This window comes from Heloderma suspectum, chromosome 2, assembly GCF_057233095.1.
Source record: "Heloderma suspectum isolate Gila_16-S chromosome 2, 16-S_ref, whole genome shotgun sequence".
Lineage (NCBI taxonomy): Eukaryota > Metazoa > Chordata > Lepidosauria > Squamata > Helodermatidae > Heloderma > Heloderma suspectum.
In genome coordinates, this window is record NC_139459.1 from 80,008,696 (window position 1) to 80,032,159 (window position 23,464).

General features: G+C 43.1%; 1 protein-coding gene across 2 annotated transcripts in view; it reads left to right on the plus strand.

Annotated features, from left to right (window-relative positions):
• SNX24 (sorting nexin 24) overlaps positions 1–23,464 on the plus strand; it is a 155,807-nt gene that overhangs the window by 76,585 nt on the left and 55,758 nt on the right. For both annotated transcript variants that reach the window (XM_084833954.1, XM_084833955.1), the window contains exons 4-5: positions 20,625–20,719; positions 21,874–21,906. In XM_084833954.1, coding sequence (XP_084690080.1) covers positions 20,625–20,719; positions 21,874–21,906 — 128 coding nt within the window. The remainder of the gene's footprint in view (positions 1–20,624; positions 20,720–21,873; positions 21,907–23,464) is intronic.

Consider the following 23,464-nt stretch of genomic DNA (forward strand, 5'->3'; position numbering starts at 1 on the left):
TGTGTGTGTGTGTGTGTGTACACGTATGAGAGAGCACTTCAGTGTGTGTTTATGTTTTCTGTGTTTGTGTTCTGTATGCTGCAAAAGGGGAAGCTTGTATTTGTATTTGTATTTGCGTTCTGTACCATGGAAAAGACATTAGTCTTTTGATTCCAGGAAAGCATGGAAGATGATTTCCACTAAAATATGTAATGATTTTTTTTGGCATTATTATTGTACATTGCTGAGTGTGTGTGTGTGTGTGTGAGTGCGCGTATGCACGCACGCGCACATGCACAGAAGTCATGTGTGGGCTCAGTATTGGGGCCAGAGTAGCCCCACACATACTCTACAGACAGCTAGCCCCAGGGCCCATCATGGCCTTGATCCATCTTTGGTATCAGTCACCAAAACTTCATAGCTCATCTAAGAATGAAGTCCACAGCCGTAAATCAGTGTCCTCAAATTACTGTTGTAGCCTATGTTGAGTAGCAATGACTGCACAGCTTTGGTAAAATGGAAACGCCTATTCAGATCTTAGTAATGCCAGACTTAGTAATGCCAGTGGTTCTGCGGATTGCTTTTATCATGCCTGGTGGGTTCTTCTGCTGAAATGTAGTGGTTACTATCAGTTCATAAAGTTGGGTTCATTCTTAAAGTTCTTGGAAATGAATGGGATTTAAGTCTGGATTCAACCCATAATGTAAAAACACAAACTCTGTTTCCAACAGAGTTGTTGTTTCTGTTGTTTCCAACAGAGTTCTGTTCTGTCCTGAAGCAATGAGATTGGACTTAAATTGTGTGGTGCTGGACAGCCATGTAGCTACATCTGAAGTAACCAACTACAGGTGCAATGATGGGGTTGGATCCAATGCTGGTCATCTGTTAGCGGAACTGAAATCACTAACGGAATGAATTTCCACACACACCTTGGCCCCCCAAATCTGCTACAGATGGTTGGGGAACCCTCCATAGCAAGGGGCTGAGGGCAGGAGAGGACGAGGAAGACCCATTGCACCAGGTGAAGTCACGTTATATAAGCAGACGTCCATTCATGTGATGTTGAATCTAGGCCATGGAGTAGTACACATAACGACGTGCTATGGACACATTGGCAAATGATGTGGCATGGTGTTTCTAGTAATTAGGTTAACAGAATAATTAACTTGTGTATAGTCATGGTAGTAATTGAGGTCCAAATGCAATTTGCAGAAACATATTTGAAGTGTTTTCTGGTGTCAAAAAAAAAATCAATGTAGAAAGTAACATACACTATAAACAAAATGTAAGTGTAGTATTGCTACGTTTTTAGAAGTATAAGTTACCCAAATTAACTTGCGAAGTATCTTGTTCAAGAACTTCTGTACAAACAGAAATTTAGTAAAAATATTATTTAACTTAGTAAATGACAAAACTTCAAAAGCTAGTAGTGGAGGGGGGGATCTGACTCTCTTTCTTGTGCCTTCGCAAAAATGCTGTAAAGTAAAACTAAGCTTTCTCATCCATTCCTTCCATCTGTCCTGCATTCCAACAAAATGTGTTGCTGATCTGCAGGCTTAGGGGCGGCAGCAGCAGTATTTAAAGTATTAATATAATTTATTTTTAAGTTTATATAGTGTCACCTATTATTTCTTGAGCTATTGCATTCTACCTGATGTTTTCTTTTTAAGTACTCTCTTCTCAGGACATGAATGTATTCTCTCCAGTTTACTCTTGTGCCATGAGACAGAGGCCAAAAAGGTTGTGCACCCCCGGTTTAAACCATTCTAAACCAAAGTTAAGAAAGCTTAGATATGGTTTAGCTTTATGTCTGATTTGACCAGCCATGATTTGCAATTAGCTAGTAAATCAAAAACCATGATTGGAAGGGAATTTGCAAACCATGGTTTGGCATGATATCTGAATTGACAAGCCATAGTTATGGCCGTCACATTGTCTCCAGTGGCTGCTGCACCATGAAGTTATAAACCTGAGTGCTCAGAGGATAAAAAATGGGATCAGGTGGTTTGCTTCTTTACGTTCGAGCATTTATGGAGCAATCCTATCAAAATCGACGGTTGCCTCCGACCCCGGGGGTGACCACCTATCCAGCGCAGGCCAGGAGGAGTGGTGAGGAGTGGATCTCCTCCTCGCTCCCCCAGCCCTGCTTTCATGGCTAGACGCGAGACTTCAGAGCATGGGAAGCGGCGGCCGGAGGACACATTGGATGTGTCATACCGGATTTCTGACTTCCCTGGCCCATCCTCGGGAAAACCCTGTTTTCACCGCTCTGCACTGCTCTTATGAGCGTGGAGCGTGGGGCCAATCGAGGCAGCATGGGAGGGGCTGGGGTTGGTTCTCCAGGAACCAAACTCGGGGCACGGGCTCCGGGGTCGGTTCCCAGGAACCAACCTATCCTATGGCTGTCTAGCCACTGACTAGGGGCCATAGGATTGTGTCAGGGTGGAAACTGAGCCAATAGAGCCCCAGAGCAGTTCTGATTCTGAGGAGGAGCAGCAATCCATGGGAGAGGAGCGTGCTCATCTCTCACAAGCACAGCAGCTGGCAGAGATTCCTCCTGCCAGCATTCCTGGGATAGATAGTGACCCTGGCAGCGAGAGAGCGCTGGAGGGGGGCTTGCTGGACGCTCGGCACAGACGCAGGGAGAAACAACAGATGGAGGGCGCAGAAAGGAGACATTTCGCCAAAACCTGCCGCGTTAGAACCGCAGCCCCACTGTCTCTCCCTCCTCTCCTTCCTCCTCCTCCTCATCCCCAGGCCTGATTAGGCTGCCCCGAAGCCTGTTGGGGGTCTCCAGTGTGGGGATCGGTTCCCCACCAGGTGGGTGTCTTCCGCAACCCCCCCACCCTCCCATCTACTATTGCAGGGTCACCTCCACTCCTCCCAGTGGGGTGGGGTGGGGTGGAGGCCCTAGCTTTAGTGGACTCTGGGGCTATGACCAGTTTCATGGATGAAATGTTCACTCTCTTCCACAAGATTCCAACCCTGCCTCTTCCTGCCCCGTTGGCAGTGGAGACCATCGATGGGCGTCCTCTTTCTTCAGGCGCAGTGACCCAGATTACAGCTCCACTCACTCTGCGCGCCCAGTCCCACGTTGAGCAGATTCAGTTTCACTTGGCCAAGGTTCCCCAATACCCAATCGTGCTGGGTGTTTCCTGGCTCTCTAAGCATAATCCTCAGATTTCTTGGGGGCTTCAGCAAGTGGAATTTGCGTCTCCCTACTGCCAGGAGTATTGACTCCTGAATGAGGCACTAGTCCCAGTCCGGGCCTTAACCCTTTCCTTCCCCTCCTCGTCTGCTTCTGGCAGTTCTTCAGCTACTGTGATCCTCCCAGAGAAGTATGCAGCTTTTCGGGATGTTTTCGACAAGAAGGAGGCCGACCAGCTTCCCCTCCACCTCCCTTTTGACTGTGCCATTAACCTCATTCCTGGGGCGACCATCCCCGCTGGCCAGCTGTATTCGATGTTGGAGCCATAACTTCGAGCTCTACAGGAGTTTTGGACACAAACCTCAGACGTGGCTTCATTCACCCCTCCTCCTCCCCCGCCTGCACCCCTACCATGTTTGTGTGCAAGAAATTGGGCGAACTCCGCCCGGTGCACGATTTCAGAGCTTTGAATTCGGTCTCGATCCCCGACAAGTCCCCCCTCCCCCTCATACTGGAGATGCTGGAGCACTTGGGGCGAGCCAAGATTTTCACAAAGTTGGACCTGCATGGCACCTTCAATCTGATTCGCATCTGGGAGGGGGATGAGTGGAAGACCTGTTTTGGCACCCGGTACGGAGCGTATGAATACCTAGTGATGCTGTTTGGGCTTGCCTGTGCCCCCCCCCCCACGCTTTCACGTTTTATGAATGCTATCTTCCGGGACTATTTGGACACTTTCCTCATTGTGCATCTCGATGATTTACTCCAGCTCTTCCGCAAGCATCATCTTTATGCCAAGCTGGAGAAATGTGTGTTTGACCTAACCTCTTTGGACTATCTTGGCTACATTATCTCAGCTGACGGTATCAGGATGGATCCTGCAAAGGTCCAGGCTGTCCTCCCCTGGCAGGCTCCATCCACCAAGAGGGACTTGCAACATTTTCTGGGGTTTGCAAATGTTTACAGAAAGTTCCTGCCCAGCTTTGCTCGGCTGACATCTCCTCTCACGGACCTCCTTAAGGGCAGGAAATCTCCTTTTCATTGGACAGCATCTGCCCAACAGGCTTTCGAGGAACTTAAGAAGCTTTTTAGTTCTGAGCCAATCCTGTTGCATCCCGACCCAAGGAAGCCTTTTGTAGTGCAAACTGATGCCTCTGACTTTGCAGTGGGGGTGGTGCTTTTTCAGCCAGATCAGGCAGGCAGCAGGTTGCAACCCTGCACCTACCACTCCAGGAAGCTGAACGTGTCTGAGAGGAATTATACCATCTGGGAGAAGGAACTGTTGGCCATCAAGTCCGCTTTAGAGACCTGGTGTCATCTTCTGGAGGAAGCACAGCACCCAGTCGAAGTTAGAACTGACCATCGTGACCTGGAACATCTTCAGACAGCCCGTGCCTTAAACCAGCAGCAGATTAGGTGGTCACTTTTTTCCCCCGGTTCCACCTTAAGATTTGCCATGTGAAGGCCTCCGACAACCTACAAGCAGATGCTCTTTCTCGTAAGCCAGACCTCCAGCCAGGGGGTGAGGGGAATCCCCCCCCCCTCTGATTCTTCCCCCCCAGAGCCTGGCGGCAGCTGCAGTACCTCACTCTTGGGAGGAATGTATTCACTCTGAACAGGCTCAGGATGCTTTTGTCCTCACAAAAGTGGAGGAATTGGAGCTAGCCTCTGGCCTCCCCCACTCTACCCCCTTCTCTTTGCGAGGTGGCCTGCTTTACCATTCCGGCTGGGTCTATGTGTCTTCTAGACCCCTCTGCAAGAAGGTCCTCCATCAGTGCCACGACTCCCCCACCGCTGGGCATTTTGGCTTCGCCAAGACCCTGCACGGAGTGACGCAGGATTTTTGGTGGCCTTGTGTGTGTCGGGACGTCAAGACTTATGTTGCCTCCTGCCCAACCTGCCAGTGGGCAAAGGCCCCCTCAGGCAAGCCCACAGGCTTGCTTCACCCCCTGACCACCCCCTCAGGACCTTGGAAACTGCTCTCCCTTGCCTTCATCAATGACTTGCCTCACTCACACGATAAGACCACTATTCTGGTGGTGGTGGATTTGTTTTCTAAGATGGCCCATTTCATCCCCTGCTCTGGGTTGCCACAGCCAGGGAGACGGTGGAGCTTTTTTTGGCACATGTTTTCCAGCTCCACGGATGGTCCGAGGGTCTCATTTCGGATAGGGGGGCCCAATTCACTGCATATTTCTGGAGGGAGCTACTTGGGCTTCTCCATGTGACGCTCCGTCTTTCCTCCGCCCACCATCCACAGACGGACGGTCAGACTGAGCGCACCAATGCGACTCTGGAGCAATATTTGCGCTGTTATGTCAACTACCAGCAAGATGACTGGTTTTCCATGCTGCCTCTCGCAGAATTTGCGTATAACAATGCCTGCCATGCTTCCACCCACCAAATTCCATTTTTTTGCCAATTTTGGTTACCACCCCAAGGCTTTCCCATCCACCCTAGCTCCCTCTTTGGTGCTGGCGGCCCATGACTTTTTAAAGGAGTTGCGAGCGGTACACCACCTCTTACGGGACTCCCTTGAGCAAGCCAAGACAGCCTACAAGGCCTCTGCGGACCAGCGGCACCAGCTAGGTCTGTCCCTGCAACTGGGGGACTGGGTTTGGTTGTCCACCCAATACCTCCCCTTTCACTCGCCCGCACGGAAGCTCGCACCTCGCCGCATGGGGCCTTTCCAGCTTATGGCCCAGATCAACCCTGTTGCTTTTCGCCTGGCTCTCCCCCCCTCCATGAAGATCCATCCTGTTTTTCATCGGTCCTTGCTGTCCCCCCGGTTTCTGGCGACGCTCATCGCTCGGCCAGCTCCCCCCCACTGCCAGTGCTGGTGGAGGGGGAGGAGGAGTTTGAGGTCACGGAGATTCTGGACTCCGGACTTTCTCACTGCCGCCTGCAATATCTGGTGGACTGGAAGGGGTACGGGCCAGATGAGCGATCCTGGGAACCCATGGAAAATGTGCATGCTCCATTGCTTCTGAGGCACTTCCACCAGCTGTACCCCCACAAACCTGGGGCCCCAGGAGAGGATCACGAGGGGGGGGCCTCATGGGAGCGGGGATGATGTCAGGGTGCAAACTGAGCCCATAGAGCCCCAGAGCAGTTCTGATTCTGAAGAGGAACAGCAATCCGTGGGAGAGGAGCTCGCTCATCTCTCACAAGCACAGCAGCTGGCAGAGATTCCTTCTGCCTGCATTCCTGGGATAGATAGTGACCCTGGCAGTGAGAGAGTGCTGGAGGGGGGCTTGCTGGACACTCGGCGCAGACGCAGGGAGCGATGACAGATGGAGGGCTCAAAAAGGAGGTGTAGCACTTGTTTGGTGCGCAAACAACAGTTGCGTCCCAAGGACCCAAGGGAAAGAGGGAGGATCTCTCCCTAGCTCATAAGTTCAGGGTCTTCCCATGATTCTCCTTCAAACAGGGGCCAACTGCCTTACCTGGAGCTTAGGCTACTCTGCTATCTTTCCCCAGTGCTGTTCCTTGCTTTGGCGCTAGCGACTAGTATTCTGAAAGAGTCATAAAGTAATAAAGGAATAAAGTCTCGGAAAGAATTCCTCATCGTCTGTGTCCTGAGTTGGCTATTGGTGGGGACTGCAAGAGGCAGCTAGGGCACTCCTGACAGATTGCACCCTTAAACCATGATGTACCATGATACCTGTATATTGAGCTAATGAGCGTTACGGTTAAGAACAAGAAATCATAATTTCTGAACAAAAACTACCTCATTGGCTTATAATTGCAACTCCAGTGGAATGGGAAAAGAGTGCATCATAAGATCGTATGTATGTTTATCATGGCTTCTTTGGGAGCTACTCCGGATTACAGTTTATAGTGAAGCTGGAGGGGTGTGTGTGTGTGTGTGTGTGTGAGAGAGAGAGAGAGAGAGAGAGGTGTTCAAGTAGTATCCAGTGCAACATGAGCATTAACATAAACTATATCATGCTAGCATAAGGGACCTCTAGTGCAATGCCAATGGCAGTAGCTGGCACAACGGATTTTCCAGGGAATCCTGTCATGCCAGCTAAAGCTATTGGCTAGAGGTCCCTTATGCTAGCGCAATGTAACTTATGTTAGTGCTTGTGTCGCACTGGAAACTGCCCAAGTTTTCCACTTTTAATTTGTCTTTAGGCAAAAAATAGGTTAATTCAATTTAAAATAAAGTATTAAATCAATTTTATGGAACAAGTAAATACACAGTTTACTTGGGTTTTCTTTTTAGGAGGAGAAAAGTCACACATTTATTATGTAATAAAGATTGGAATATGCAATGAAGATGAACTTGAGCACGCTCCGGGAGAGAGTGCAGGACAGGAAGGCCTGGCGTGCTATGGTCCATGGGGTCACGAAGAGTCGGACACGACTGAACGACTGAACAACAACAAAGATTGGAATGATGTCAGAATAAATCTGCTGATCTCTGTAGTAGATGGTTGTCAGAAAGGGTTAGTAAGTGTGGAATGGCTGCCTCACATTGACCTTTCAAAGTGGCAATTTCATTTTCCCTGCCTTTATTAAGAAGTTGCTCACACATGAGTTTGGGAGGGACAAATGTCAGAGAACAGGAGCTACAATGAAGTACCTTTGATTGAGCAAGGATTACATTGTTCAGTTCATTCTATAAAAACGTGTCAGTTTGCCACCCAAATAAATGCCTAGAGCGCATAAAACATGGAGCCAAGTGATCCCTAGAAGAAAAATCAATTGCAATTCATATTTCACATGCCCATAATTGCTGGTGAAAGCAGAGCAGCACCTTTTTATAGCGAAGCCTTTTCTATTGTTAGATGTTTCCTGTTTGGAGGGGTTTTCTGTTTGTTCTTTTTGGTCTTTAAAGTGGTCATTTCTCTCATATGGATTAAATTACTCCAGACTGTAACAACAGAAGTCAAGTTTTCTTATTACTGCTCACTGTTCTGTGTTTGAGCTGGTGCACTGAACTATAGGCAGAAATTCTTCATACACAGCTATTCTGCTTGAAATTCCTGCAGCTTTTATAAACAAACCCTTGTACTCCAGGTTCTGTCATCTGTGAAGTTATCAATTTGCTACATTTTCACCCTCAAATAGAGTCTTTTTTATGTTTCTTTTCCTCAAGCAGGCAAAGGATCCTGCTTCTTTAAAAGCAGAATTCTGACAGTCTCCTTTTTATTCCTCCCTTCTTTATTTCAGTGTGATTTTCTTTTTTTCAAAGCTGCTGTAGGATTCCTATCCCACTGTGGACTGAGATGTCATATGGATAGAGAAAATGCCGCTCACTTTATGGATTACTGTTAGGTCAACAAAACTTTGGCAGCATTGATTAACTTGACAGTGAGTACAGCAGTACATTTATCACTTATGGCTGTGCTGTAGAAAATCTAATAAGAGGCAAACAATTCCCTTTAGAGTAGTAACAGGTTCACTGTGGCTAACGGTGCATGCACTGGAAATTTCTGCCTTTAAATTATACTCCTGCTGCTAGTTGGGTCATTGACTCAAAGCTACTGCGTTTCCCATGACCATGTTCTATATTATTTATTATATCAAAACTGTGTGGTTTATAGAGCTATGGTTAAACAGAAGCTTGCGCCTGAGTCTATTTAAAAAGAGATGGTCTATAGTTAAAAAGCATTAATTAAGGTCCGTGTCTTGTGCAATTAAATCAAAGCTGGCTGCCGTAATTTGTGAAGCTTGAGCTGTTTCCAAATGATTACAAAGGACATTTACGGAAGAGGATTAATCAACATTTGCTGCATAAATATAGTATAGATTTCAAGAAATATGTGTTTCCTACATGACATCACTAGATGATGTACAAAAAGCGTATTTATAGGTGTGCATATAGTTTTGATTTGGATGGGATTTACCAGGCCATATTGTGCTGTGGGTGAAAGCCTCATTGAGGGCATTGAAAGTATCACTTGGGGAGTAAACAAAGTTGCCAAATGGGCATTGCATCATAAAGAGAAAAGCAAAGACTTGACTCCATATGCCTAGATGTTAAAACAAGTTAACTGACCCTCCTAAGTATGTTTTTATATTGTTGCAACCATAGAATGCAATTCCCAAACATCCCATACAACTGCCATTAATTTCAATAGGGTTTCTGTTGGAGCATCACTTGTACCTTTACAGTTCTGAATAGGAATTAATTTTATTCAATTTCCTTTGAAAAGTTCGGTGTAACTAGATGGGAGAAAATACTTACACATTATGAGTAAAACAAAAATGCTGAGAAGTGCTTCCATTGTAAAGGTCTCACTCTGATGAACTCTTTTTTGTTTTTTAACTAGCTATCTTTAGATCAATACATAATTACTAGTAAAAGCCTAAGAAGTCTTTTATTTATTGTCCATACATATTTAAGTTGATAACGTTTTCTTGTTTTCCTTTCTAAAATATTTAAACATGTGTTTCAAGCCCAAAGAAAGAAGTATTGGAAGTCTGATAAATTTAATATTTATCTTCTAATACCTTGTGGAACATTTTTGTTTTCCAAGTGACATTTCTAATCTCTGGATGAAGTCCTAAACTCACTTTGCTGTAATTAAATGGTGTTGAAATCAATGGGCTCTACGTCTTAAGCATACATGCTTAGGTGTTCATGCTTAACTGAATTTAGTTTATCATAACATGTCATTGACAGGGTGGGGTGCGGCAGAGGGGGTTGTTTTGAAAATAGAAGTTCGAAAACGTTTTCTTCCAAAATATCTATAAAGTGATGTGGATTTTGTTGTTGGGCAAGAATTATTTTACTTGAATCAGTTGTCAAGAGGCCTAATGTAATAAGGCAGCTTGTGGTCTGGCTAAAATAACACTTTGTAAAAGAAAATCCCATCGCAGTCTAGTTTTAGCAGGAAAACTGAATTCAGCTGAAAGAATAATGCAATGAAGGTGGACACAGAGTAGGCCTACACAGAGTGGAGGAAGGTGCAGTTAAACGGGGGATCCTAATTCTTATTCCGTTATTGAACATAAATAAAAGCTGTGACTCTCAAAGCTATCTTGTTTTTAGAAACAATAGTACATGCTTCCTTAAATTCATGGATTCATATAAAGGAAGTGCTCCCACCACTTGCTTTCTTAGGAGTGGGGACCTGAATATTGATTAGCTATCACACTGGCATCAGAACTACTCTTAGGATTCAATTTTTTTGTTGTTTTGCATATTTTATTGATCAAAAGTGGTAAATGAGCATCAAGCGTGCAAGAAGACGATGAATTGTTTACTTGCATAAAATAACCTTTCAATAAGGGAAGATGCATCGCTCACACTTTTGGTACTGTTCTGCTGCCCGAAGCAGATGGCATTCAGCTGCTATTGATTTGCTCCTATAGTTACAGAGCAGCATGTAACGAGGCATGCTCATTTCAGGTGGGTTTTAATATATTGTTGTCCCCCCTTTTCCTTTTTGGCAAAAAGGGACGAAGTGACTGTCCTTGTTTTACAAAAGGAAATCTAAAAAAAACCTTACAAACTAATATGGTGGAGGTAGCAGGGGGTATGTATTAAGAGTATAAACAAAGCAGAAGAAATGTCATTTGTCTTGGAGTAGGAAACCCACGCTAATTGCTAAGTGATCAGCTGAGATTGCCACATCTATAATTTTACCAGTAAGCAAATACAGCAAGATTTTGAAGAAGAAAGAACTGCTTTGCAGTGTATACTTTTTTCTCTTCTTTTGATGTGTGTGTGTGTGTGTGTGTGTGTGTGAGAGAGAGAGAGAGAGAGAGAGAGAGAGAGAGAGAGAGAGAGAGAGAAGTTTTTCATTATAATCCTCCCAGGTTTGCTAGCTTCCTATACCTCTCGAGACATGTGTGATAGTACAGTGGCAGGACATGACAGATCTTGGACCTGTATCAGTGTGCTTGTGGACTGTCATTTAACGGATCTGTTCTCTTAAGATACGCCTTGGCATGCAGCAGCCTAGTTTTACACAGCCTTCAGCTCTGTATTTCAGACACCAGGTTCTTGATAAACACCTCATTTTTGCAAGTGTTGTTTAGGCCCATCTGAACGTTGTTCTGTTAGCTACCTTTGTCTTACTTTAGGGAGCAATGTACTGAAAGCAGTAAAATGGGTAATTCCACTCATTAGCTGTTTTTTACAGTGTTGGTAATACAATTGTCTCGCTAACACAGGATTGGGAAACTGTGGCCCTTTGGGTGTTGGACTACAGCTCCCATTATCCCTGACCTTTGGCCATGCTGGCTCGGGCTGATGGGAGTTCAAGTCCACCAACATCCGGAAGGACACGTGTTCTCCAGCCCTGTAACAGCAATTAGCTCGGCAAGCTTTGAACCAGGAAGGGAGCTTGCAAGCCAGAGTCAAACTTCTGGTGCCTGGGTTTGGGTGTTCCATGTGAGTCAAGTAGGGATGTACGAAAGTCACTTACCTGTTTGTGGATTCTGTTCGCGGTGGGGGGGCGCTCCATCCCTCCCCCCCGGAATCCTCAACGGGCGGGGAGGTGATCCGGTCCTCCCCCCAGGATCCTTGATGGCCAGCTCTGCTCCGCGGCCAGGCCGCGGAGCAGCCGGCCAGGGCCATCCGCAGCCGGATTTCCGGCCGCGGACAGGCTGCTGCGGACGCAAATGGCAGCCGCCGTAGCGGCCGCCAGTTGCGTCCAGCCAGGCAGCCATGATAGGCTACGTAAGAATTTACGTAGCCTATCACGGCTAACCCCTAAACAAAAAACAAAAAAAAACAGCATACACAAATGGCGGCGGCTACAGCGGCCGCCATTTGCATTCTCTATTTTTCACTGTTCTAGCCTACATAAATATTTACGTAGGCAATTACGGTGAAAAAAAGGGAACCGCAAATAGCGCCCACTACGCTATTTGCGGTTCCCTTTTTTCGCCGTAATTGCCTACGTAAATATTTACGTAGGCTAGAACGGCGAAAAATAGAGAACGCAAATGGCAGCCGCCGTAGCAGCCGCCATTTGTGTATGCTGGTTGTTGTTGTTTTTTTTAGGGGTTAGCTGTGATAGGCTACGTAAATTCTTATGTAGCCTACCACAGCTTGAAGGACGGCAATGGTGGCTGCAGCAGCCCGGCCACGGCCGGCCAGGAGACCAGCTGCTGCCACCGGAACCGCTACCGCCGAATCCACCGCATCCACCCCAGTTAAGTTCCATCCCGGGGGATTCCATGGGGGGGCAGGAGGCTGTTCCACCATGGATTCTGGGGGGCCAGATTCTAAAGAATCCGGCCTCACTGGAATCCGTGGCGGAATTCTCTGTCATCCCTAGAGTCAAGTCATAGACAATGACCTAGTTCGCACATAACAATAACTCAAAGTATGGGTTGAATATGGGTCGTCGTTGAATCATGGGTTGTCGTTGAATCATGGGTAGTTGTTGAATTGTGGGTTGCCATTACATGCAAAACCTGCACTGTGGTTTAATGACAGGTTAATTGTGGTTTAACTATGAACAACCCAGGAAGAAAACCCATGGTTTGTTGTTGGGTTGTGACCTTTGGGTTGTTTGTGGTTAACAACCCATAGTTAAACCATAGTTCAGGATTCACATAGAACAACGACCCATACTCAACCCATACCCTCGCTTGTCATTATGTGCAAACCAGGGTATCTCCTAGTTCTAGATAATTAAACGGAGTATCAAGTATTCTAGTCTGAAACCTGTTTTAGCTGTACTATTTATTTATTTATTTATTGCATTTATACCCCGCTTTTTTTCCTCTTGCAAGGACCCCAAGGCGGCTTACATTGTCCTCCTCCTCTCCATTTTATCCTCACAACAACAACCCTGTGAGGTGGGTTGGGCTGAGAGTCTGTGACTGGCCCAAAGTCACCCAGTGAGCTTCCATGGCCGAGTCGGGACTAGAACCCGGATCTCCCAGCTCCTAGTCCAACATTCTTGCAACTGCCCATTATTTTGTAAAGTGAATATTTGCAAATTTATCATTTGCCTCCCTCAAATCACAGTTGAAAGTTGTCTTATACTATTTTTTGCAGGCCTATCTTTAACCCTCTGATGATGGGTTCTTTTTTTTGAGCATTCCCTGGTGATAACGATAGAATATGATTTTGACCCATGCCCATCAGCTCTTTTTTTATGGTAGCCAGATGAAGGTCCTGTTTTTTGAAGGTTTAACAGCATGCAAAATCCTTGCTTTGGGTTTCCAGCAAACGATTCTCCTACCTGCAATCTGAAGTGATACATGGTTGCAGGGCAAGTGGTTCTCTGATTACTAAAGAACTGAACTCAGCCCACAAGAGATAAGTAAGCAATCTAGTCTGAAGTAGGGGCCTGTTGGTTGCTAGGCAACATCTTGAATCATCAGTATTGGAATGCATGGCACCCATTTCCAGTTAAAGCTATCATGCAGATAGGTGTGGGGTCTACCAGCTGCTGCTGTCACAAATTACAGAAACCTGCAAACTTGAACAGCTTTGCTGTGGCTTTCCTTGGTCCAAGGAGAGAGGGAGGATTCCTCCAAAAGAATGCATTATGTCCCCTTCCCGCTCAACCTTCTGATGATACAGAATGGTTCAGTGGGGAAAGGCAAACATGCAGACCAGTAGGCTTAAGAATGTTATACAGAGACTAGAGACGTGTAGGGATGAGTATGGAAGTGTGTTAAAAAAGATAGATGGTAGCAGAGTAGGAAGGTAAGAGACAGCTACAATTTCTCTCCCCTGTTCCCAGCTAGCTTTGCCCCACTTTTCTTTCCTAGCCCCCTGCTTACTCCAGTATTTTTGTCTTAGGCTTCCTATTCCCTTGACTGTTCTTCCTGTGACCTCCTTCCCTCAGGTGCTGCCCTTGCACCTCTGCTTTTCTTCTGAGGGCTGAAAGGTGGGATATAAATAATTTTATAAATAAAATCCTCTCCTTTTGTCTCCTGGTTCCTCCTTTTTCTACCCCCTTAATCTGGTCCTGTATTAGCTTCCCATCCCTTGGCCTCTACCTGCATTTTATAGGCTGTCTGCTTTGTCTAATAACTTTCCTCACTTTTTAGACATAACAGGCTTATTTTTCAAGATGTTTTGCAACTGTCCTTTTAAATTTTCTTCGTAATATTGGTGTTGCACAGTACATAGTTCCCTCGGTGCTACAAAACTGGTTCTGGTTCTGTAGCAGTAGAATTGGAAGTTCAGGCTATTGGTTTGTTGGCCACCTGCTCATTGAGCTGATTTGTCAGGATTGGGAATTGGATTCATTGGTGTGAGATTAGGAATGTGATTGGCGTGTTGGATGGTCATGTCACAAAGAATTGAAGCCTGAATATGCAGCCTTTCTTCCTGAGGCTTTCTTCTCTGTAGTTATTTGAGCAACAGGCATTTTGGAGGACTTCTGTGAAGAAGCTGTCGCTCATAGAGAGACCAAAAGCAGCATATTAACTTTCTCTCCTTATGAACTTTCTGATGGTACCTCTCCCACCCAAGCCACTGAACTGGTTCAGGAGAAGGTGGAGAAATATGTCAACTTGCTTATGTATACACGTAGAACATTTTACAGGGAGATTTGTGAGAAAAGTGTTATTACATTCAACGTATTTTATTTTTTATTTCTTTAACACGTCACTTGTTGCACTCTGAATATTTTTCCATACTCCCTTAAAATTCACTTTTGATTGTGGAGCATTTCACTAATGCATTCAGATTCTATTCTTAAATGGTGAAGTATGCAGGCATAGAGTGTAGTTACTGTTGACCACTAACAACATCTTATAATGTTAGTTTTGAAAGAACAAAAACAAAGTATCTTGTATTACTGTGATATGTTGCGGAAGGGAAATGTGATACAAATTAGTAAGACGTGTCTACTGTTCTTTTAAACAGACACACACGCGTGCGTGAAGAAGGTTCATTCTTGGGTTAGGGGAAAAAATATTCCGGACTGCTTCTTGATTTCTAGTGTATACTGTTCTTTTGTTAACTTTTTTATCATTGTTAGAGCCCTTTAAGCGCCTGCTGGAGACAAGGCAGACAGAGGAGTATATACTACAAAGTGTTCTATAAAGACTGTGGGTTTAAGTCCCAATGGAGACTGACGCTCCAGCCTACTTACTGTAGCTAGAATGTATTGATTTTTTTTTCTCCCCCATTTTTAGCTGCACCACTGAATTAGATATTGTGAAGCATCTTTCCTTGTGAAGAGAGGAAAAACTGTCATGAACTTTTTCACCCTAACGATAGGGCATTTCAGACTAAAAGATTGCAAAAAGAATGTAAACCTTCAAAAACACAGCCTCTTTGTGCATATACCACACTGATTGCTCTGGCCAGAAGATAGTTGTGCATGCAGAAATGCTTAAGTTGGATGATTGGAGGAGGGTGGGGGGATGAATTTTTAGAGCTGTTTTGTGTGTTAAAAAGAAAATCAATCAGTGAAAACAATGCAATCCTCCAGTGTGCTCTCAGAAGGTTAGCAAAATGGTCTTGTCCAAGTTTTCAGCGAGCTGTTCAGTTACTGTTATAATTGGCTGATGAGTAGGTTTGGATCTAACTAGAATGCCAGGGTTCGATTTCATAGTGTCCTCTGTGAAGATGTGTCACCATTTATGCTGGCTTTAGTGACAATTTTTTAAAAAGGAAACTCGTGGGAAATCATTATGCTGTTTATATGTCTCCCATCCTGGAGAGCATTATCCTGTGATATTTTTGCACTGTTTTCCACTGCATGATGGCATCTAGCTAAGGTTAAGGCAGAACAAGTCCCTCTGCAATTTTGTGACTATATTTTACTTACTGAAACAGAAAAGATAACTGACAATTAAGAATTTGGGATGTCACTGAGAGAACATGTGCAACTAAGCAAGGACATTCTCTGGGGACATGTTTTTATGAAGCTGAGAAAGTAGAAAAAATGGAATTTTAGGGGTTTGTTACATAATAACTTACCACTGTAAAACAACAACATTTCTGGTAAACCTTTTTTAACAGATTTTAAAACAGATTTTTTAAAAATATCCTTCAAAACAAATAGTGAAATGTACCAATAATTAGTAAGTTTCTCTAAAATGGGTGATGAAAACATATTGCTTAAAAATTTGGCTTAATTACAGTTTGATCACATGGGACCACTTTATACATTCAGTAGAATGAAGAGGCTTACCACTTCAACCCGCAAGTTCTCTTTTCCAGCTCCAGGAAAAATCTTCTTGTACATAGAAAAAAAGGCAAAACCTTTTATTCTTTTGTGTACACAGGCTCGTAGTTTGGGGGTGCTCTTGGATCCAGAACTGTCACTTCAGGCACAGGTGAACTCAGTGGCACGGAGCACTTTTTATCAGCTTAGGCTGGTATACCAACTATGCCCTTATCTGGACAGAGATAGCCTAGCTACAGTTATCCATGCTCTGATAACTTCTCGTCTGGATTACTGCAATGCGTTATACGTGGGGCTGCCTTTGAAAACGGTCCGGAAACTTCAGCTGGTCCAAAATAGGGCAGCAAGATTGTTAACAGGGACTGCCTGCGAGCTCATATTACGCCAGTACTTTTCCAGCTGCACTGGCTGCCAGTCCATTTCCGGGCCCGATTCAAAGTGCTGGTGTTAACATTCAAAGCCCTTAACGGCTTGGGGCCAGGTTACCTGAAGGATCGCCTCCTCCCATATGTGCCTGCCCGGACCTTAAGCTCATCGTCAGCGGCCCTTCTCCGTGAGCCCCTGCCAAAGGAAGTGAGGCGGGTGGCTACTAGGAGGAGGGCTTTTTCTGTTGTGGCACCCCGGCTCTGGAATGAGCTCCCTAGTGAGGTTCGCCTGGCGCCTACATTGTACTCCTTTCGGCGCCAGGTGAAGACCTTTTTATTTTCCCAGGCATTTTAGCTTTCTAAATTTTTATCTTTGCTGTTTTAAATCTGTATTTTAAACTCCTGTACTGCTGCTAGGTTTTATTGTGGTTGTATTGTTATATTGTGGTTGTATTGTTATATTGTGGTTTTAATGTTCTATATATTTTAAATTGTTTTATTGTGTGTTGTTTGGTTTTAGTTTTTGTGAACCGCCCAGAGAACTTTGGCTATTGGGCGGTATAGAAATGAAATAAATAAATAAATAAATAAATAAATAAAACACATAAATAGATACACTGTGTATATTAAATGTGTTTGTAAAAGTAAAATAGATCTCCATTTTAAACCAGAAAAAATAACAGCTATATCCCGAGTATTTAAAGTCTAAGAAACATGGGCCTGTATAGTCTGCTGTGTTGCAGGTGGTATGTGAATTGTGAGTTCAATATCTATGTCAAAGTTAACTAATTCCTATTGCTTGTGCCAAATAAGTTGCCTAAAACAGCCATAAATAGACGTAATTCAATCCCGTACCAAACTAGTCTGAGTTGTACACATATTACTTTGATGGATCTTTCATGAAAAATCTTGAATGCAAATCTAATGAAGTATGTTCTTTGGAACTAACAGCGGCAACAACTCATGTTTAAACAGCTAGCATGTTCCTTGCTTCAGCCATCATCTGACATAAAACATAGACTGCTTGGTGGGATTCAGCAGCTAAAAACAGCATCAAGTTGATAGGATATGGACAAAATAACCTAGAAGTATTATCAGCCACCTTCAGATTCTGTAACAAAATGACAAAACCACTGCATACATTGGGTTGGGTCCAGAGTGTTGTTCTACTGGTGGTAGAGTTTCCTGAGCAGAGCTTCACTCAGAATGATCCCACCAGCAGAAAATGGGGAGGTGATCTTTGCCAATTTCTTCCTCTTCCTGCAGCTCCAAGTGTCACCTCCCACACTGCTCCAGAGAGTCCTCCTATCCTCTGTATCGCATTTTTGGGCAGCTGCTGGAGGAATCCTCCCACATTCTGAAAGTGGGATTCCTCTGCTGGATCAGAAGCCTTCCACAGATGGAAGGAATTTTTCCTTCCATGGGAGACATATTCTGGTTTACCTTTAGAGAGAGCTAATGGATGTGTAAAAATGTAACACTAAAGGATGGTTAAGCATTACATGAACAAGCCTCAGGCTTGCGAGCTCTCCCCTCCCCTCCTCCAGCACAGCTGCAAGAAAATCAGAAGCTTTCGCTTCCATTTTCAACTAGCCATAGTTTGTTTTTCTGCCCAAACCCACATAAACTGTGGCTATTCACAGTTATAAACTATTCACTCTAATTTAACGCACGGTTGGCAACTTGTGCCCCTCCAGATGTTTTTGCCTACAACCCCCATCAACCCTAGGCAGTATAGCCAATAGTGAAGGAGCACAGAGTTTGTAGCCAACATGCAACCGGTATTTTTAGAACCTGGCTTGTTTGTCTAATCCATGATTAAAATTAAGCACAGTTCTGGGTTTGGACATAACAAACCACAGTAAATTGAAAACAGAAGCTAAAGCTTTCAAACTTGCAGCCATGCTGGAGTAGAGGGGAGAGGGAATGCATGACCCTGAGGCTCATTCATGTAATGCTGAACCATAGTTTAGAGTAATGTCTTAACTATGTTAATGGGAAGGTACAAACAGTGATTCTGGAGCCCAGCCACACTCCAGGAGACTTAAATGGCCTACAGGCTAATACTTTATCTGCCTGTATTAAAAAGTGTACTTAATTGCCTGCACAGCTTTCTCAATATTTTCCTGAGTACCTAGATTAGGGACTATTAAGAGTTTATTTTGTTTGGGTTAACAGCATGTATTGTTATGCAGTTCACATACCCTTTGACTTGCATCCCCCTTCACCCCTCCTCTCATGGGTAACTGGAATGCAAAGCAAGATGAATTTTGTAGCAGCAGAGTGCTGATTTTACAGAATGCAAATGGAAGAGGTATTTAATGCAGAATTCTCATTTAAAGGTGAACTGAAAGGCTTTGCACCTGCCAGAATCCCAAGGTTTTTTGTCTTGGCTGTAAGAATTGATATAATCATGGAGATGTACTTCAAAATTGCCTGCTTCCTTTTTTGTGTTGGTTGGTTGCTGACAAACTTTCACATGACTCAGTCAGACCCAGATTGAACTAATATTGTTTCAATGGTAGTGGTTCAACTTCATGACAAGTATCTTCATTGACCAGTTGGCAGTCAAGTGGGGAACCATTGTTGAGTTTCTGAAGAATGATCCACTATACCCCCATCCACTTCCCTTACTGCCATCTTGGTCTAATAAATTATCAAGGTTATCTGCTTATCCTGGAGACACAGAAATATCCCAGTTAAAGCTCATAAAGGAGATGGCTAAGGAGCAAGGTCATAAATCACAAAGCAAAACTTGTGGGTTTCACCTTTTTTTCTTCTTTTCAAATACATTTAGCTGCCTCTTTTCTGGGGTATACCTTTCTCATACCTACTCTTTCCTCTGTTATCCAAATGATGCCAAGCAAAGCTGTTACGAATATTTGGTTTTGTAGAGGCTGAGTTGCAATGGGAGTTGGAACAAATGATCTTCCATCCCTACAATGATGTTATTATGCACCAGCCTCAGTAAGCACTTTCATTCGACTACATTGGACAAAACCAACTACCACTGCTAACCCTTGCCTTTGTTTTCCCATCTAAAACCAATGTGAGATTGCTCTTCACATGAGCATTATCTTTCTTTCTTTCTTTCTTTCTTTCTTTCTTTCTTTCTTTCTTTCTTTCTGTGTGCCTGGATAAAATGGGATTAACTGAGGGTGGAATGGTTGGTAAGGTTTCAAAGATTGGGTCTTTTCTCCTTAAGAAAAATTATGTACTTTTGACTGGGTGGGAATGCTTTGTGTTTCTGATTACCCTAATTTGGAATACACTTGAAGCTCACCATCCTAGATGCTAGATGTTTTTAAACATTATTATTATACAATTTATGAACATTAATAATATTTATAACCCACCTTTCCTCCAAAGACCTAATGGAGTTTTTCCATTTTATCTTCACAGACCTATGCATTAGATTAGGCTGAGCACAAGCTTCTTGGCTAAGCAGGATTTGAACCTAGGTCTACCTGATCAAAGTCCACCACTCTGTCCAGAACAATATACTTTCTCCATCTTGATGTTTTAATGTTAAAATGGAAGCTAGCTTTTGATTGCATCATGGGAATTCCTGAATTTGAATTCTTCGTTCTTCTCAAAATTGAACAGTTTGGTGAATGAGTGCTCAGATAGCTATATCCTATTTTGTATTAAATATATTGCTAATTAACAATTTACTAATAAAATTATAGGTAATGACTTCAGTAGATAGTTACACAGAGAAACTGTGGTTCTGCATTACAGAACTTTGGCCAGGCCACTATCAGTTTATAGATAAAGCAGTGCATTGTAAGCTGATCTGTCAAACCAAACACCTGCTTCACCTTGTTAACATGCGCTAAATCTTTCATTAATGAAACCAGCTAGATCCCCCTGACACTGAGGAGAGACTTCCTCTTCCATGTTGCTGTGATGGATGAGAGTTTTCAGATGCTAGAAATGAAGTGGTTGTAGTTATTGGATATGTCATTTAAGGAGAGACTAAAATAACCACAAACTTTATTTTTATAATGGTAATACCATAATTCATTTTATTGTATACCTTATCTAGATCATTTTTTATTACAGAATGTTATTTTAGAAAATGAAGAGCTTCCCAAAATATTTCTTGATTTCCTCAGTGTTCGTCATTTTCCTTCTCTCCCCAAAGCCGAAAGTTGTGGGTAAGACTTTTACCTAAAAATCTCAAAATGCAACATCTAAGCCACATAGCCCAAGTCCCACAGAGTTGAAGTAGTTCTACCCTGAAGTACAACTCCACTGTCTCGAAATAGTGACTACTCATTCACAAGATTAATTCCATATTGTAGTTACACTTACATTGGAAAATGATCAGGAAAAACTTGGACAATCCAGTAGTTCTGTTTTGCACATAAAGCATGAACATGCTCCAAACCTGTATTTGGGTATCACCATGCCTGTGGCAGAGTATTTGACGTCATAGAGGAGAACAAGAAGCACTTAAGATGGGACTATGGATTGCTCCAAATTGCCCTGGTTCAACATTTTGTCCCAGGCATGGGAGTTCTGCTGAGTGCACAGCTCTGCTCCTTAGAATGTTTTTCATATCTCTACATGTACTGCTTTGAAGGCACATGCCAGAGATTTTTAGATACATTTGAGAGAGAGAGAATGAGAGGGAGGGGAGGGGGAAATTAAACACATTACCACAGAAAATGGAGAAACAGTTCCAATGCCATTAAAATATAAAATAATTGCACCTTCTTAAGATTGATTTTTAGAAACAAATTATTATATTTAATGCCATCAGACTAATTGCTAAAATTGTTTGGATAACTGGCTACAAGAAAGCATTGTTGTTGAGATAAATGATAAAATGGCATCTGATCCTTCTGTGTTAACACTATATAAAAACACTGACCTACTTCATTTGTTTTGTTGTTGCTGTGGTTCAGTGCAGGGGTGGGCGGACTTCAGTCTTGCAGCATCTACTTACTTTTTACTAGAACCCCGAGATCTACTAACTAGAGCCAGGTGCAAAATACTTTCTCAAGCAGGTGGACATATGCTAAGAATTAAGGAAAAGTGTGCCTCTGAGAACATTCTCGGTGCAGGAATTTGTGATCAGTATCAGAACCAAACACACAAGTTATTTCATACAAAAACCCATTCCTAATTCCCCCCACCCCCAAGCATTTTTTTCCAGCAGCCTAATTTAGGAGGGAAAAAAGGCTTTTTTTAGTTGTTGCAAAATTGGGGGCCAGAAACCCTTGCCTAACTACCAAGATGTACCCGTAGATTTAATAGGTATCTGTTCATCCATTATAACCTATTTTTATGCATTATAATATTTCAGTTCTTTTGAAGAAATAGAATCTGAAGAATCAAGGTAAGTAGTTCACAATTATGTGTGTTGTAAATATTATATAATGCTAGATCAGGAGAGTAATTGAGAGGGTTTTAAAAACTATATTTATCAGTCTTTTTAGCAAAATAAACTGTGTGTGTGTTGTAGCACCTTTGACACTATTTTCTATGTCAAGGCGAATAGAATAGGCTTGATTACTGTGCACTGGAATGGTGCATCTGTATATTTCACTTTTAACAATAGGCACAGTCCACCCAAAGTCAAGCATTTTAATAACCATTGATTTGGCTTGAAATCAATGGGTTGGATCCAAGACTTAGTCATGCTTAGTCATTCTACAGCAGACCTGTAGAAATCAGTGGGACAAGCTAGTCAGGACTACAGTTCTATTGATTTCAGTTATGTACTCTAAGCATGTCTTAATCTGGATCCAGTTCTTGGGACATAAGTTTCTAATGTAGGCTAGATCATATCCAGTTTTCTTTTAAAGCTGTAACATAAACATGATTTATGATATACAGGTGAGACCTCAGACTAAATATTGCAATGTATTCTTATCTCTAAATAGTTTACTGTTCAGAGTTCCAGCCAGCCATTCCCTCCTTCAACAGGCCATTTCTTCCTCCCCCTGACCTGCTTTCCATTTTTGGCTCCATTTCTATTGTCGTTCACCACTATTAGAGGAAGTGATTTGAAAAGTTTTAATTTTCATTCTAGTCTTTTCATAGTCTTTTCATTCTAATTTATTAATTTATTATATAAATCACAGTTTTGTGTTATTTTTAGCTTGAACTTCAGTTTTGCTTTGTCCATGTTTGTTTCAGTATGCATTTCTGAATCGGAAAGCTTGTTCTGTCTCCCCACAAAATGTCTGCTAAAAGCTGTTATCTTCTCATTCTATGGAGGTCCAACATTCATTATTTCATTCAATCAATTTCTGTACCACCCCATAGCTGAAAGCTCTCTGGACGGTTCACAAAAATTAAAAACCATTAAAATACATTAGATAAAATATAACACCATTCACATAATAGCATACAACAAATAACACAACAACAACATGATGACTACATGATGAAAATCTCTTATGCCTATATTTGGAAGTCGGTTGAATTTTTGAAAATATGTTTTCAGCGGCTTAAGGTACAACCATATGTATGTTTAGACAGAAAAAAGGCCTACAACTGGCTGGGGAATTCTGAGGAGTTGCATCCTTGGTCTCTAAGGGTGCAATTCTATACACATTAACCTGGGAGTAAGCCCCATTGACTACGCAGTGGGACTTCTCAGTGGACACATAGGGTTGCACTATTAATTGACTAGTAACAGAATTGATTGTTTAAGGCTGCAGTCCTACGGGAATAAGTCCCATTGAACTCAGCAGGATTTACTTCTCAGTAAACATGGAGAGGGTGAGTTTTATGCGCTCTGTATCTCTTGTCCTATAAATATATGGGCAAGTGACTTTCCCACTGTGTATATACATATTTTGCGTAACAATTGGGGGGGAAAAGATAACAAATAAAATTACACAGTCTTAAATTGACTGAAACACCCAAAGGCAGTCTAGCAGCTGAAA